Genomic DNA, 17,699 nt, shown 5'->3' with positions numbered 1-17,699 from the left:
AACAAAACCAAGCGTGTTTTTTAAATAGCTTTGGATTCTTTAATTTTAGGATTGTGAGAGAAATTTTCTGTTGAATGTGCATTATAAACATTCCATTTTCTGTTCTTGGAAGTTCAACTCTTCTTTTATTCTGTGTAGTAAAGGAGTCATCCTTTTTGTAGATTTTGACACTTAATCTATTTCAAGACAAGTATTAGAGATGAGACAAGCCTACAGAAAAGTAGGATGCTATCTTTCCTCTGTAGCATCCTTTATCCTACAGCCCTACCTCTCCTCAGTTTCTCCATGTTTCTTGCCATCGCATTACATATTTAGGGAAGGGCACGATAAATCTATTATTTCTGAGATCCTGTTTTTCTAGAGATTACTGATATTCCAAGAAGGCCCACATTTTGAAAGTAAAGTAAGAAATAAATAGCAAAGTGTAAAATTTCAGGCAATGAGAATCACAATGAAGTCCTGGCGAAGTGTTTCCTTGAATCACCTCCTGGCATCAGGTTGGGGACGTGTGAGACCTGCTCCAAGATCAAGAGGTGCTGAAAGAATTGTTAGTTTGCTTTAAACCCCACCCCATCCTCTCATTCATATTTGGAAACTTTGATGGGGTTCACAGAATGTATTTTTGTTTCCTTATTTGCTAAAGATGAAAAATAATTTGTCAGTACGTCTTCTAGGAGTCTAGCTAGCACTGGCTTGTTGATGAAACATTCCCAGCTTTGTCTAAGAATCTGGAGCAAGGAAGAGAGAAGATAGGTCTAGGCTGAGGGAACAGTGGCCACACGATTCAGAATCCCCAGAATTATTCAGCAGGATTCAGGAATTACCAACATTGGGAACAGGTGAAACTTAGGAACTAGAAATACCAAGAGAAGCATCTGAATAGCCGTGGACCCTTGGAGAGTAGTTGTGGACCCTTAGAGAATAGTTAAGAGTATCATATTATGGAAGGAGATACCCCCACACACACATATGCCATATTATCAGAGGCCAAATGAGGATGGCATGGATACATTTATGTTTTATAGGAGAATGGATGATGGTGTAAAGAGAGGAGTCTTAAAGACCAAAAAGTTGGGAAACAAATTGAGATCACTGAGGTGACAAATGAAAAACATGAGAAGACATGGAAAAAAACCATCCACAGGGGAAGAAGAATTCTGTAGACAGATGGAGAAGACGTGGATGGAGAGTTCCTCTGCTCTCTACCCTACCCCTAACAACACATCCTGTCAGCTGTGAGACTGAGAGAGCCTGGCTGTGCTGTCCAGGAGCTAACATACGTGGAGAGTAACGCTTGACCCTGGGTACCAGTGTGTCTCGTTGAAAAGAGATGACGCTTTCAGTGTGTCTGTCTCAGGCAGTGTGTGCAGAGAGGATGTGGGCCAGTGAGTAGTGGGAGGACACTTGCCCTGAATTTAAGGGCTCAGAAGGGCAGAAGCCAGAGCAGGAAGGTCCTCATGACATAGGTCCTTGTGTCACCCTTGCTGGCACCTTTCCCTTCCTGATCAGGAAGGCAAACTTTTGTGGACTAGGAGCCAATATCCCCAGCTAAGGAGAAATAGGAAAGCAATGAAATCCTAAGACGACTTCTTTGGGATGTCGACCAAGGAACAAATTAAAAAATTTCAAAACTAGTTGCATCGGAAAATAATTTCTAAGATATTTGGAGGAGGGGGAAAATGGGAAGAGGGAAGATTTAGAGCTGCAAGCAGTTTCGTTCAATGGCAGCACTCCTTCCTGATAAAATTTTGAATGCTGATAAGGAGATCTGCGAGGGAGTGTTTTTGCCAGGACTGGGGACAAAGAGCCCATTGATAGGCTTCTCAAGTTGCTAGGCAATGACTGAATGACCGTGATAAACTTCAGCTAGGCAGCACTAAAGAAATGTTCATGCATTTAATGCCCGGTGCATTAAGCCGGGGACCTCCACGGGAAAGCAGCCTTCCCTGGGCACTTGTGATTGCGTGGACGTAGTAAATAAATCATCCAGAATGTCATTATTTCCCCTCTCAAAGACATAGTGCCAAATCCTCATACTCTTTGCACTAATATTACAATATCTACCATGTTGGAAAATAAAGAAAATTATTTTCATTCGATATCTTTTCCCCAGACAACAACCCGTTCAATACATGTTAGAGTAAAACAGATGTGTGTTAATAATAATTGGGGTAAGCGAGTGGAGGAGAAGAACCGTGGTATCTGGTCATAAATTCACTAGTTTCCCAGTCTCCAACATCGTCTTCAAAGTGATGGCACAGACAGCATAGGGAAGTGATTCACCAGCATACTGCCTCTGTCCATAATTTGTCCTGACAGAATGGGGAAGGAGTTGATACTGTCTATAGATGTCTTCACTCCCACAGCACAACCACTATGCTGGTGTAGAACGTGGAGACGCTTGACTGGGGTTGTCAATCATGCCTCGCTATTGGGTGTTGACCAAAAGTCTCAGTAATAGACAACAGGGAGGCTCACATCTGTAGCTGCAAGACCAGCCTGCTAGCAACCACTGCCTGCCTTAGTACAGCTCTGGGGGAAAGCGGACGGCAGGCTGTGGGGCAGAGTGTGCAAGCTGGGGTCTTTTGAGGAACCATTCTCACTTCAGAAATTCTGTCCATCAAGTGAGGGACAGACAGAAGGATGCCTGCTCTCTACGCGTCCAGACCTAGAAGGTCCCAGAAGTGAGTCATTGATTGCATTTGTGGTTAATTGGGTACTTGGATGTTGATTAAACCCTATAATGTAGTTATTGACTTTAACTTGGATTCTCGCTTATATGACTTTAGTCATATGACCACACCCCCCTCAAGGCCCTTGTGGTAACTATTTAGGCATCACTGAGGGGCTAAGGTGCCGGAAAGCTACATTGTAACAGATGAAACCCGAAGGTAGCTTTCATTTGCCTCAGTGGTCGCAGTGGTGTTTAGGACAGAAAGACTGCCTAGTTCTGCTTCCTGGAGGCCATGGAGAAGCTGAACCTTGATATCCACACACCCATGGGTTCTCCTCTCAGATCTCCCACTCCTGGCTGGGCTCAGGTGAGGGTCTCACCTCTGATCCCATTCTGTGTTCCTGTCTCCCTGCTCTACCATGCTGTGTGATGCCACTCGCTTGTCCAAGGGTATCAAGGGCTGGTGTGACATTAACCCCTTCCTGACAGTTTAGTAGTCACTTTCCCTGTTCTGGAACAAAGGCATCCTTGAGTACCCTCTTTTCTTTTGCCACTACTATGAGGCTTCTGTCAAGAAATGGTTCCCTGGCCCCATGATCAATTATCAGGAAGATAAGATGTACCAGATTCCATTTAAACAGACTGAAGAATGCCACTCTGGATAACTGGGCTAACCTTTCAAATGACAGAAAGGATCGCCAAGTCACATTGTGCAGGTAGTATTCTAGACAACTGCCCCTGGAAGCCTTATGGACTGGTGAGCGCTTCCTCCTCTCCCCCTCTTCCCTACCCTCTCCTCTCCCACTCTCCAAACTCCCATTCAGTAGGTGTTAGATCGCAACTGGAACCATGCAAACGGAAAGTGTTCCCAGGTGACAGTGATCTTGGCCAGAGCTGGGAACCAGGCCACAGACCGCACGTGTTTTCAGGCAGCCGGAATTAAATGGTGATTAGCTGTAATGCTCAGTGAGTAGGTGTTCCTGGATGGCTGGACCCAGAGCAGAAAGGAAGAGCCTGTTTCTAGCGTTTTTTTAAGAAAATACTTTATAAAGCCTGTCACTGTACTACCACTCTGGAAAAGTGCATATCCCAGTACATCTGTCTATGTAAAGCTATTTATACCTCATCTGGAATTTCTCAATCATTTCTGAAGAGCTAGTTTCAGTTTATAACAATGTAGGATGTGTTACACACACACACCAGATATGGTATGTGAGTGCACGTGTATGTGTGCAGTGTGTCTACTGATGTGTACAAAGCCCAAGACAACCTAGATATCCTTGATCACAGTAACGTGTGCCCCAGAGATCCAAAAGAATTAAAATGTATATTACAGCTACAGTGGCATTTCATTTGTCCCACTTCCCAGTGAGGCCTCTTTCTTTTCAATAAAACAATTTATTGACTTAAATTGTCAATAAACTATACAGTAATCATGCATTTCCTTTCTTTGAGGAAGTGGTGCATTAATTTTAGAAAGAGAAGTTAGAATATTGAATGCACTTTGGGTTTTGGTTAATATTCACAGTATTACATTTTCTACCTTGCTAAAACATGATAATGTTTACAGACCTATTTTTCTTTATTTTAAAAAATATTTGAAATTGCATATAATTATGTCATTTCTCCTTCCCTTTGCTCCCTCAAATCCCATTCTATATCCACCCTTGTTTTCTCCCTTTTAGGCTCTTTTTAATTTAATTATTATGATGCATTATTATATACAGATACATATATAATTTATATATAATTTATTATATACTATACATATATTAATACATTTATATATAATATTATTCATATGTAATTTCAATGAAGTTATGCCAGTTGAGCTGACCAGGTCCTCTATCCCCTACTCAAGAACCATAAACTATAGTCCTGTTTTTAAAATCTCAGTTCCTTTAGGAAAAGACAAACCTGAGATAATGCTGCAGAGTTTTGAGTGGTGATGACTCCAGATTAAGAAACCAAATTTCCTTCGAAGACGACATGATGGCTATGCAGTCTAAGTATACTAATGTAGTCCCCTCTGCTTTCAGTCTCCCCTTCATGGCCACCCCTGCCCGTGTCCTCACTGGCTGACCACTTTGTGCCACTTTTGTTACCTCTGTTAGGGGAAGAGCCTAAGTCCTGTATTGCAGTTCACTGAGGACCCCTCCCTGCTACATCAGACCGGTGCCTCTCCAGCAAGTGATCCTAGCATAGCACCTAGAGCAATCTCAACAGCAAAGAAGAAAGGAGACTGATCCCTGTGCTTCCCTGGGCTCATGGAAGTGATTTGGCTGAAACTGGCTCCTTGGTTGGGAAAAAAATCTTAACAAGGAACTTACTCAAAACAAACTTACCAGTGAAAAAAAGTGAGTCTATTCATGGCCAACAATGAAATGATGCCCTGTGTAAATATTACGCAGAAACTCTCATTCCGAATGTGATGTGTTTTTACACTTTCTGAAACTGTCCCCCCTCCCCCACACACATATGTTTGCTCGGACCAAATGTGTTCTATGAGTGTGGGGAACAATCTTTCGGTAGGCTCAGTGAGTGACAGCTACTTCTAAACCCAGGCTCATGGAAATGAGGCACTGGAACCACTGGGCTCGCTTGAGAGTAATAGACACATAAGTACAGGCTACAGAGCAAAGAGACAGGACAGAGACAGACAAACCGACTGACAGACAGACATGGAGAGGGAGAGGGAGAGGGAGAGGGAGAGGGAGAGGGAGAGGGAGAGGGAGAGGGAGAGAGAGAGAGAGAGAGAGAGAGAGAGAGAGAGAGAGAGAGATCCATGACGTGAGACAGGAAGCGGGCTGGTCACAGATGGGCAGAGGATTATACGATCACATTGTGTGGCGAAGCCAGTGCATTCCCACAGGAGCCTGGTAGGTCTTAGGCCAGATGGGGAATAATTTGTCTTACCCCATGACCCAGACTGTGGAATGCCAGGAACACATTTTCTGACTGGCTGTAAGCCAACTCATCTCTTGTTTTCCTCTTGTATAGTTAGGTTGTGCCTTTTACATCCTGGCTTTAAATCAACAGAGCAGGTTGACGACACTTGAGTTCTGACCGGTATGTTCAAGGACATCTCCCCTTCTCTATGTATTTATAAGACAAAGGCAGATTTGATAGAGGAGGGCACAAATCGAATAATGTGGCCTTTCCCTTAGGACTTGAATTTACCAGATAATAAGTGCTATTTTACTCACTGAAGTCACTGAGAATTAAATATGGTCTGTCCATTTCACAAAGCCCAAGAACCCTAGTGAAATCACAGATGTTTTTAAGGCCTGACACGACCCAGCTTCAACATCAGTGATGGTAAGGTTACAGGGACATAGAAAGGTGGACTTTCCTACCATAAAGCCAAGTACACAAGGCAAGAAGGAACTACAGGGATAGTGGCCTTGAGTCCATGATCACTCCTAAGGCAGCAAATGAAGTCATTGTACAAGCTAGTCCCATCTGATAAAGTCATTGTACAGGCTAGTCCCATCGGATAAGGAAGCTCTGACACTAACACGTGACAGTTCATCCCTTTTTTCTTCATCTTCAACTGAGGAAGCTCTCAGCAAATTCTAGGGGGGGTAAAAGATCCTCTCGAAGGACTTGCTGGTGACAGGCCATGTTTGTTAATGTGAGGACTCAATGTGGCTAAATTTCTAGTGCTCCCCAAATTAATCTATCAGCCAAATCCCATTAAGTTTCCATGTTGCTTAGTTTTAGAATATTAATGCTAAAACTCATATGGAAATTCAAGGGTCCAGCATGACTGAGCCAACCATAAAAAGAAGGCAAGATTGGAATGTTCACACTTCTCCCAATTTAAAACGTCCTACAAAGTTACTACAATCAAAGACGAAGTTTACTAGCTGGAGAACAAACATACAGATTGATTAGATTGACCAGAATATCCAGAAATCAGCTTCACAACTGTGGGAAATTGACTTCTGGCAAGGAAGAAGTTAAGATATTCAATAGGTGGGTAGAATGGTCTTCAAAAATCTGTGCTGAGGTCACTGGTTATAGAATAAAGTTTGCTCCCTCTCCACCCCAATCATACTATGTAAAAGATTAACTCAAAGTGAATCAAAGACCTAAGTAAAAAAGTATATAGTATACACATAGATAGATAGATAATGTATATATAAAATTTTAGAAGACAACACAAAAGTAAACTTCTAAAATCTTGTGTTAAAACAATGATACCTTAGAATTCTTAAAATGCATTTACTTATTTATCTATCTTGTGTAGAGAGAAGCTTGTGTTTGCTGGGGATTGAACTCAGGACCTCTGGGAGAGCAGCCAGTGCTCTAAACCACTGAGCCATCTCTCCGAGAGCTTGACTCCTTAGAATTGATACCGAAAAGCACAAGGGAACAAAATGTTAAAGTTAGACAAGGTAGACTGTCAGAATAAAAACCTCTGCTCCAGGGAACACTATGAAAATAACAAAAAAAAAAAAAAGCAAAAAATAAGGAATGCTTGCAAATCGTGTCTGGTAAAGAATTTATATAATTCTTAGAACTCAATCTTATAATCTTAGAACTCAATGATATAAAGAAAAATAACTCTGTTAAAAATTAATGAAGGATCTAGGTAGATATTTCTGCCAAGAAGATGTATCGGTGGCCAATAAGTGCACAGAATGGGTCCTCAGCCACCAGAGGAGCATAAGGCAAAACCTCAAAGAGGTGCCACTTCACACCCACAGAGACGGATGCCACCAGAACGACAGATGTGCTGGCGGAGATACGGAAACACTCAATTATGCTGGTGGGAATGCAAAGTGGCCCTATGAGGAGAGCGAAGTTCTCGCTCAGGATTTACTGTGGGCTTTGAAGATGGCACTAAACGTCTAAGCCAACTTGTACATCATGAGTGAAAACATCGCTCTTCTTCCAGTGTCTCTGATAAACTTCCTAGCTGGAGCCATAAAGCCACATAAAACAAGGAAGGATTTCTACTGTTTAGAACGTTCGTGCTCGGTCATAACACGGATTTGTCATGACTCAAACTTTTAAGAAAGATGCATTTTTTAAACTTTAATTTCTAGGAAAGAGATTCAACATTTTATATGAACTATATTAGTAGCATTAATAGTTTTATCTCTATGGTGATTCTAATTATAGTTCTAGGGGATTTATTTTATTGTTTTCTTTTCTCTTAATACTCAAAATATATCACAGAAATCTTGCTGGCCTACATTTTAGCAACTAGATCTTTCATGTCAGCTCAATAGAAGTATGACAAATCATGGTAAGAATGTGTCCCTTGCTAGGGACTTTACTGCATTTTGATTTTTTTCTGAAAAAACAAAACAAAACACTGAGCTGTGTGTGTTTCTTTGAAGGAGTAAGTAACACCACTAGATACTAAAGTGTTGGTTATCTCTTTCAAACACTGGCCCTAGCTCCTACCTGACCATCCAGGGAGGCATCGGCAATGGCCGGTAGTGGGGTGACATCCATCTGCATGGCTGCAGTCACAGCGCTCAGCACAGTTCAGCCCATATGTGCCATCCTGTGAGGAAGAGGACATTAAAACCAGCAATGACAAGCCTAGGTATTCACTTGACGGCAAACAGCAAGGGCTCTGACATGTGTCTTAGGAACATGCCATCACACCACCCCTCCCCATGATGCAAAATGCAAGCCTGAGAAGGTAGCAGTTTAAAACCGCTTCAACTCTAGCTTATCTCTGATAAGAATAGTCGGGGGATTTGCATGGTGAAACCACTCAGGCCAACACATACATATGCATATATACAATATATAAGCATGCCAGTTGACTGAGAGCCTTTTCTTATCATTAGCACAACTCATAAAAAAATGTTCATTTATCTCTAATTATTATTAAAACATAGTTTAGTCTTTCCTATTATTGTCTTCCTTAGAGGAGAAAGAGGTCTTTGTCCAAAACATTCAGGTACACACTGGCTAGACATATTAGATAGATGGTAAGTCCATAGATACATAGATGTTACTATAGTACATCTATGTTACATAGAAACATAGTAAAATAGTAACATATCGATCTATACATTTTATTACTGGATTATTAGTATGCTATGTTTACTGTAATAACATCTATATTTACCTATTTACTTACTATTGTACTTATCGATCTAATCTATTTAGTGTGTGCCTGTGTGTTTGTATATATACATATTAATATATACATATATGTGTATATATACAAATATATACATAAATATATGTGTATATATACATATATTTATCTGAATTAAGTTCATTTCTCTAAGTTGTCAGTGGAATACATGACATAGTAAAGAAAGATGAAAATCTGTTATAATTTTCTTTAATACACTGCTTCTTTTTCCAGAAAGAGGTTAAATTGTGGAGAACATTATGATTCAGAGCTGTAAATGCACACTCCATCGGCAGCCTCCTCATTCACCCCTCCAAGCACATGCTACTGGTGAGTAGCCCAATGAAGGGTAAACTCTTGGGCGATGGGCATGATTCATGAGAAAGAAATGGAAATGTTTCTATTTGGAGGGAAATCTTATTTTTCACCCCAGATCCTTGGGACTGGTGTAGGGTACTACAAACGTCTCTGTATCACCCAAACAATGAGGAAAACAGCCCAGTCACTGAGGGTGGGAACAGGGAAACAGCATTACCAGGCAGCGGGTGTTCGATGATGTAATCATTTGCCTAGGCAAATGATTTATTAAGCAAAGAAACCAACTAGACCACTTATTAGGCTCCACTAATGTTGGACAGGATTGCACAGCGGTTAGCTCTGTTGTAACAGAAGCCCCTGAACCATCAGACTCACTAATACATCTACTACAAAACGATGGGCAGCTTACACTGGGGTTTCCACTTTGTCTGTAATGAGAGAGTAAAAGGCAACCTAACTATGCCTCCAGGCATAGATAATAGGTTCACTGCTCTGAACAGACACAGCAAAGCTTGCTTAACTCCTGGGGGCTTGGGGAGCACAGAATAATGCAGGTCAGGAATCCTTTCTCCTTTAGAAAATGGGTTGTACTTAACAAGAGGAGGCCCAGAGGAGGAAAAAGGTTTGGTGGAAGTCCAGTCTCTGAAATGGCCCAACTCAGGGGTGGGGGTGGGGTGGGGTCACATTGTCATCTGATGATGTCCCCAGGGGCAGAGAACACATCACTGCTGCTAGGATGCTTGATGGCTCAAGAAGAAAGCAGGATGCAAACAGGAAAAGAAGCCAGTCAAGTGCTCTGGAAAGCAGGCACGCAACAGGTTACGACAGAGCTCCCTATTTCACTGTCAGCCAGCCTCGCAGCAGCTATGGAGGGAGATGCCTCTAATGATGCACGTCTCCAAATTAGGTCAAGGGAAGGGAGTTCGCACCGAGGAGACTCCCGTGCCTCCAGAAATATTTACATTAGCCAAGGCTGTTTCCAAACCTGCTTTCATCACTCCAGTGCACATTTCTGTGACACCAGCCACCGCCCCCTTTTCAACCCCCTGTCACTTCCCACCCCAAAGCCTGCAGATTTCCATTATAATGGAAACAAAATACTTGGAGAGTTGACAGGCATACACTGGGTGTTTGACCAGTGCTGCTGTCCTGCTGCCACCAAGACAGGAGTGTGTAAGAACCAGAAAATGCTGCACAAGGGGGCTGGGAGATCAGCAGAGGGACAAAAGGAGAGAAGGAGATATTCTTTAAGACATGCCTAGCTGATCTCCACTCGATCCCTTTCTAAGCCTCTGTCTATTTCGAGTCTTGTAATAGTTACTGAAGATCGAGTCATACCCATTCACCTTCAGTCAGGAGGGGAAAAAACTATACAAAGAAGCCATCCCTCCTGCATAGTCCTCCAGGCATGGCTACCCAGAGCACACATACCTGGCAGGGAAATTCACATTTCTCCCCTCGCCATCCCGGCGCACAGGTGCAGGTGCCGTCCAGTGTGTTGCAGGCACCGCCATTGAGGCACTGACAGGTTAGATTACAGCCAAAGCCCCATGTGCCACTGGGGCAGCTGATGGAACAGTCCACCCCGTGCCAGCCTGCATGACAAGAACGACCGAGCGTGTGAGAAAACAAAGGCAACCGGGAGCTTCACTGAGCCCTTCCAAGCCACGTCTCCCTGTACAGACATCTTGGAGATGCATAATAGCGCTGCCCAGCCCCAGTCCCAGCAGTAGCAGACAGCCTTGGCTCTGCCACAAAAGGCCTAGACCAGAAATGAAAAGGAAACCCCGAAGAACCAAACGGCCAACTGTGCCATGTGATCGGTCAGGGATGCCAATGCTGAGAAGTATCCCGTGGGCTCCTGGGAAGGAATGTGGAGTGAGGTCACCTTTAACGCGCTGTGATGCTCGGGGTAGGAGGATAAGCTTTGTCCGTTTATATGAGAGGAAACGGAAGGCTTGTTTTTGGAAGACTGACCCTATCTTTGAAGCAATAGCCATTAACTATGAAAAATGTGTTTCCAAGATCCTGGCCGCGTCTGCGTGCGGAGGACACATTCTGTGCCACACAAAGTCTGTGCTGGCTGCACTGCTTGTCATGATTCCAAGTTGGGCCATTTGGGGCATAGACGTGTCTGCTTGTTTACCCTTCCCCAAATCACGGACTCTTGACTTTGAACGCTGGCAGCAACTTCAGAGAGGACCGAGTTTGAGTTTTTTCGGGACTTGGGAAGGATGAGGGATGCTGAGGTCACACTGATTTTAGTGAATTTAGAGCTAGAGGTTCCAGTGACTCTAGGAGGTCAGAGGACCAGGACTAGATAAGACAGTCACATACATACTCTTACCTGCCTTACAGATGCACGATCCATCCACAGGAGAACAGACAGCATCGTTCTTACAGCCACAGCGAGAAGAACAATTTATCCCATAGCGTCCCAGAGGACACGGAGTAGAGCAGTCAGTTCCCTAGATGAGCATACCAGTAGAACACAGGCTATTTTTACCAAGGGAATCCATGCCAACACAAGCACAAATATACTTTGGTAATGATAATTATGTTTCTTCTCTATTTTTAACACTCCATACTTTTGAAAGTTGCTATAATACCATTCCTAAGCAAATTGTAGAGATTCAGGTATAATCCCGGCTGGCTCATGTTTATGATAATGTATCAAATAGGACCTATGCCCCCACAAAAGCCCACAGACTTCTTTAGAGCTGTCTTCATAACAGAACACCAAAATAAGCCTTTCTCCATTGGTTACACAAGTAGATGTATACACATAAATTTTAGCCATAAAATTATTGTCAACAAAAATATAAACACTGCACATCTGAATGCTTCACAGGTCACCTTGTATAATATGTAATGTTGTTAATGGTTGAACCACGACAATACTGAGCCAGTGGTATGATTCGATTTATCCAACAGTGGGCATTAAACATAGAACTGAGCTACTGAAAGTGACCCAGGGGCATCTCTTTCCAAAGACACAAAGACTCTTAAGAGAAGGTGTTAACTCAGAGGTCAGCCTGAGGATTGGGACACTGATCAGAAAACTCTGGAAAGTTTCCTCTTGGCTCTGAGACAGACCACTCTTTCTACATTATGTGCCCTGGAGTGACCACCAACGCTCTTCAGAGTTCAGTGTTACCGTCTTTACAATGGGAAGAAATGAATCCCAGAAACCACTTCCCCTTTTCGATAGCTACGGTCGTAGGGCCCACAGACACAACTCGGTGCTCATGTTGTACAGGTACATCTGTAGGATCTGAACTCCCAAAGGGGCCTCAAAACCCAGTGCAACTGGCTATAGACTGTGAACATATCATAAATGTTCACCTGGTGCATGTCGAGTCTTTAAATTTCGTGGAATTCAAACAGAAACTATTGAAAATAATAGCTAATAACCATATAGAAAACTATTTCTGTGCTGCTGATAGGTCAGAGTAATACCAGTACAGAAGGAACAGTTATGAGGGGTCATACTTCCTGATGTGTTCTTGTATTGAACATTAGTGATGCCTTGACAGCTCCATCAGTGTTCTCAGCCATCGGTGGACTATTAGAGTTACTTATCTCAAATGGTTCCCTTCCCATGAGTGCTGTGGATAGATTGATCACATGTACTGTACTTCCCAGTAGCTCACACAAACCATGCTGTGGCTATTCTCCACCCTGCACCGCTCTCCAGCCTCCAGAGCCCAAGTTACTCACTTTGAATCCTGGAGCACAGGCACACCTTCCACTCACACTGTCACAGTCAGCCCCGTTTTGGCAGCTGCAGATCTGTTGGCAAGCTTCCCCGTAGAATCCAGGAGAACATGTTTCATTACAGTACAGTCCAGACCAACCCGGCTTGCAGCCACACTCTCCAGACATGGGATGACAGCTGAGGGACATAGATGAAAAAAGGACAAGTCATTGGGGGTAAACACGATACTTGAGGCATGCGCAAATGTTGCTTTCTCAATGATCACAAGTGTGCTGGTAATTCCGTGAGCATGGTTTAAACCTAATTCCTATGGGTGGTGAGACTTAATTCATTGGCTGACACTGGCTGTTATTGATGAATGAAATCAGCCTCGTGCCCTAGTCAAGGGTACAATGACTGTATCCTTTTGTCTAAAACTCATTGTAATTGTCTTAAATCGAAAGCACTAACTCAATCAGAAGGCAGCACCCTGACACACACTGACCGGCTCCATCCAATGCCAAGTCCACTGTGCAATATCCAAGGAATTCCAAAAGCAATGACCTTGCAAGATGCCTCTCCTCCCAGTCCATCTACCTGGCAGTAAAGCGGCAGCTGCTGGCTGAAACAGCAGCCACACTGACAGGCCAGGCGGCCAGCTGTTGCTCCGCAGCAAATGGACACGTCAGCTGTGCTAACATGCTCACGTAAATGAATGGACACAATGAAGCACTCTGTGGCAAGCTGGCTCAAAGCATGTGTGCTTCTTGACACGGGAAACCTTGACGATCAAACTACCTCTGCTGACAATAGGACGTCTGTGTAAAGAGCCCCCCCCCAAGAAGCCCAAACCTTCCCCTTAAATGGGACAAACAAAATGTCCTTTGCATTTAGACATTTGCTAAGTGGTCTTTCTAAAGGACTATTCATAGAATTTGTACTCCTAGGGGAAAGGGAGACTTGTAGAGAAGAAGACAGAACGTCTCACTCGATCTGTCTACCTGAGTAACTTTAGGGAAGGCATCAAGCCTTCTATCTGGTGTGAAAGACTCAGACCCCACAACACACCCCATAATCTTATTTTGTATGTAGATAAGTGTTTTGCCTGCGTGCATGTATGATGGATGCCTTGTGCCCGCAGAAGTCTGAAGAAGGCTTCAGATACCCTAGAGGATGAAGTTACAGATGGTTGTGAGCCTCTGTGTGGGTGCTGGGAACCAAACTCAGGTCCTTTTGCACAAACAAGTACTCTCAACTTTCTAGCCATCTCTCCAGCCCCACACCCCAGAATCTCGTATTCCCTCTGTCCATATCTCTCGTCCCTTTCCCCTCTCTCCTTCAGAAGAAGCTAGGAGACTGGATACTTCGATCTTCATTTTCTAAAGTTTTCTTTCTTTCTTTTTTCCTTAAAATGTACTTTTAGAGTCCTACTACAACTAACTATTCACAGGAAAAAGTCAAGAGATCCATCAAATTCACGCTCAGCAAACATAAAAAAAAAAAAAAAAACCTAAACACATTGATACAGTTGAGATTTTCTGGTTCGGGAAGGTTTGGATGCAGAAGAGAAGGGTTTGAGTCTTAGACACACTTAGATCTACATGCGTATTAATAGATGTAGTCATTGTATCATCTTTGGATAAACAGCTGTCATCTTTGTGGCATCTCAGATCGACTGAGTCACAGTCTGGGCCCCATCCTTCTCTTCTTTTACATCTATCTACTCCAGCCATCCATCTGTACTCCTGTATGTGGTACCTCCCTCCATCTGCCTGGGCATTGCTTTGTTTGCTGGTGTGTTTGTTTGCTGGTGTGTTTGTTTGCTGGTGTGTTTGTTTGCTGGTGTGTTTGTTTGCTGGTGTGTTTGTTTGCTGGTGTGTTTGTTTGCTGGTGTGTTTGTCTGCTTGCTTGCCCATTGCTACAGGACCTTGCTGCATAGCCCAAGCTGACCTCATAATCAAGATCTTCTGCCTTTGCTAAGATTACAATAATGCACTACGGTGCCCAGCTAAGACTTATTCTCTATTTTTATTATTTATTTATAAATATTTTTAACTTTTATTCAATTTTTTTCATGTAATTTTTTATCATGTTCCCCCCACCACTCAACCACTCAACTTTGTGTTCTCTCTCTCTCTCTCTCTTTCTCTCTCTGTCTCTCTCTCTCTCTCTGACAAACATAAAGGAAACACACACAAATAGAAATAAACATGCAAAAGACAAACAAGGCAAAAACAAACAAAACATCAAAAACAAAAAATGCCCAAACAGAGCAAATACAGTCAAAAAAATTTTAAAAAAACAAACCACCGAGTTCATTTTTTGTTGGTTAATTACTCCTGGGCACAGGAGCCTGCCCCAGAGTGTGGGTAATATGCCCAGTGAAACTCCATTGGAGAAAACTGATTTTCTCTCCGTTTGCCAGTGGGTATCGATTGCAGATAATTTCTTGGTTGGGGATGGTACCCCAGGTCACGTTCCCCTCTCAGTGCTGAGTTCCTATCTGGTTTGAACGTATGCAGGTCTTGTGTGCCCTGCCACAGTCTCTATGATTTCAGTGTGCACCAGCCTTGTAAACATGGTTTCCTTTGGAGTCAACCATCACCTCCGCGTCTTACACTCTTTCCTTCTATTCTGCATAGCTCCTGAGCCTCGAGGGGAAGAATTTGTTAAAAACCTCCCCTTTAGGACGGAGTGCTCCGAGGCCTCTCACTCTGTGCATACTGTTTGGTGATGGATCTGTGTTACTTCTATCTGCTGCGGGAAGACGCTTTTCGGATGAGGGCAGAGAGAGGTTTGTTCACCACTCCTTCGGCCTCATCTCTGTATCTAAATTGTTACTAGAACTTAACCATTTCAACTCAAAACTGCTTTCGACCTCGTTACACATCTCTATTCTCCACATTGTTCTATGCCTTGCCAAAGCCTGAAGTAACAAGCCTTCCAATATTCCTCCCTGTATCTGCACACGCCTACAGAGTCACCTACAGAGTCAGTCATTCCGTATCTCCGCTTTAAAGTTTGTCAAAGGTTCCCCACTTAACAATGTATGGACTAAAATCCATACTGTTTAACTCCAGAACCTTTTAAGAGTGGAAAGGGAGGCAGGAGAGGTGCCTCTGTAGCTAAGCACTGTTTGTTCTTTCAGAGGATCAGGATTCGATTCCCAACATCCCTGTGACAGCTCATAACCTGCTGTAACGCCTGCTCCAGGGACCTAACACCCTCCTCTGGCCTCTATGGATACCAAGAATGTACTTGGTATATAGAAGTAAAAAATTACCCATACACATGAAGTAAAATAATACATTATTTCCAGTAGTGTTGGTGAATGCCTTTAATTCCAGAGGCAGATCTCTGTGAGTTTGAGGCCAGTCTGGTCTACAGAACAAGTTCCAAGATAGCCAGGGCTACACCCACAGGGGAACCTGGTCTGGTAAAACAAAAAATCAACCAAAACAGAGTGGAGAGGGGAATGCTAAAACTTACCCTAGAACAACAGGCTTAACTAACTTGTCCTGGTACAGCCGTTGACATTTCTGCACCTTCTCCTCTCCAACAATGAAATACCTGTCATGGCGGCCTTCTCTTTATCTCTATATTCTGCCATGCTGAATTTCTTTCGGCTTGCAAAAGCACCGAGCCTTTTCTACTTAAGAGCTTCCATGAGAGCAGCTTCAATCTAGAAGAAGCTTTCCCTACTTTCCCCACGCCCGCCCCTCTCTCCATTTTGTCCTCGGTCTCAGCTGACACAGTTCCTCTTCCTAGAAACCCATCCAGATGTGGTCTGTCCTGTCTATCCATTCTCTTTCCCTGCATCCTCCTCTCCCTCACGTACCTCTCAGGCTGAAAAGTGTTCTATTTACTTTGCTCTGACGTCCCCACAAGATCTATGAGGGCAAGAGTTAAGTTCTCTTGCTACCCATCCTTAGCACACAGTAGGCTCACAGAAAAGACAGCAGAGTAAATAGGTGAAAAGGACAGAGCCAACTCCAGATCCAGTTTTCATAAGAAACCTGATTCTCCCTCATCTCTCTGAGACATGACACAAGGCTCTCCAATACAGTACCTGTGTCCAAAGTCAGGGTTTCCACTAAGGCTTGTTTCAAAAGTGTTAGTCTTAAATTAAAGGGAACTGCCCAGGGAAATAAGGAATAGCGGAAGGGAAACTAAGTGAACACAGACACTCACAGCCAGCACCCTGCTGAATTATCTACATGCATCATTAATCTCAGTTTCCATGACTTAAAGTCACGGTCCCATTTCATAAGTGAGGAAACTGAGGTCTGCAAAGGGTAAGGCTTATTCAGAGGGTCACAAGGACAGTTATGGCTGAATCAGACCTCAACCTGGGTTTGTCAGTTTGTTTGGAATCTGAAGGGAAAGGAAATTTGTGAACTGCCGTCAGGGGAGACTTGGCATGAAAAGGAACATCTAAAATTTAGGATATAACACTGTGCACCAAAGTCAGCAAGATTGCAAAAGAAAACAAACTTATATGAGCAAAACTTCCTATCTGAGAAAAGCAAAAGAAAATAAAGTCTTTTTTTTATCTTGACTTGCTAAAAGAGAACATTTTGGTAGAAAAATGACTTACAACTTAAACAAATATTATTTAGGGGTTGGGGATTTAGTTCAGCGGTAGAGCGCTTGCCTAGCAAGCACAAGGCCCTGGGTTCGGTCCCCAGCTTCGAAAAAAAGATAAAAAAAGTATTATTTATGTAGGTCTTAATACAAAACAAAATAAAAGTCACTATGTGAACCGTAAATGGTGGACTAGATGAAGAAAATGATATTCAACGGCCCCTAGTGAGTGGTGGTCCAGCACACTGGATCTCAGACTGATGGACACCAGGATCAGCATTCTGTAGTTTGTCACTAAGTATAGGACACCAGAGCAT

The 17,699-nt window shown here is 43.1% G+C and overlaps 1 protein-coding gene across 2 annotated transcripts in view; it reads right to left on the bottom strand.

Moving 5' to 3' along the window:
• Nucleotides 1-17,699, bottom strand: part of Megf10 (multiple EGF-like domains 10) — a 157,073-nt gene that overhangs the window by 28,082 nt on the left and 111,292 nt on the right. For both annotated transcript variants that reach the window (XM_087592318.1, NM_001100657.1), the window contains 4 exon segments: nucleotides 12,822-12,996; nucleotides 11,449-11,569; nucleotides 10,533-10,696; nucleotides 8,093-8,195 (listed from right to left, as the gene is read on the bottom strand). In XM_087592318.1, the coding sequence (XP_087448444.1) occupies nucleotides 8,093-8,195; nucleotides 10,533-10,696; nucleotides 11,449-11,569; nucleotides 12,822-12,996 (563 nt within the window).

Source organism: Rattus norvegicus, chromosome 18 (assembly GCF_021556685.1).
Source record: "Rattus norvegicus strain SHRSP/BbbUtx chromosome 18, alternate assembly SHRSP_T2T, whole genome shotgun sequence".
NCBI lineage: Eukaryota > Metazoa > Chordata > Mammalia > Rodentia > Muridae > Rattus > Rattus norvegicus.
Note: the sequence above shows the minus strand (reverse complement) of the source record. Positions and strands in the feature narration are given on the sequence as shown.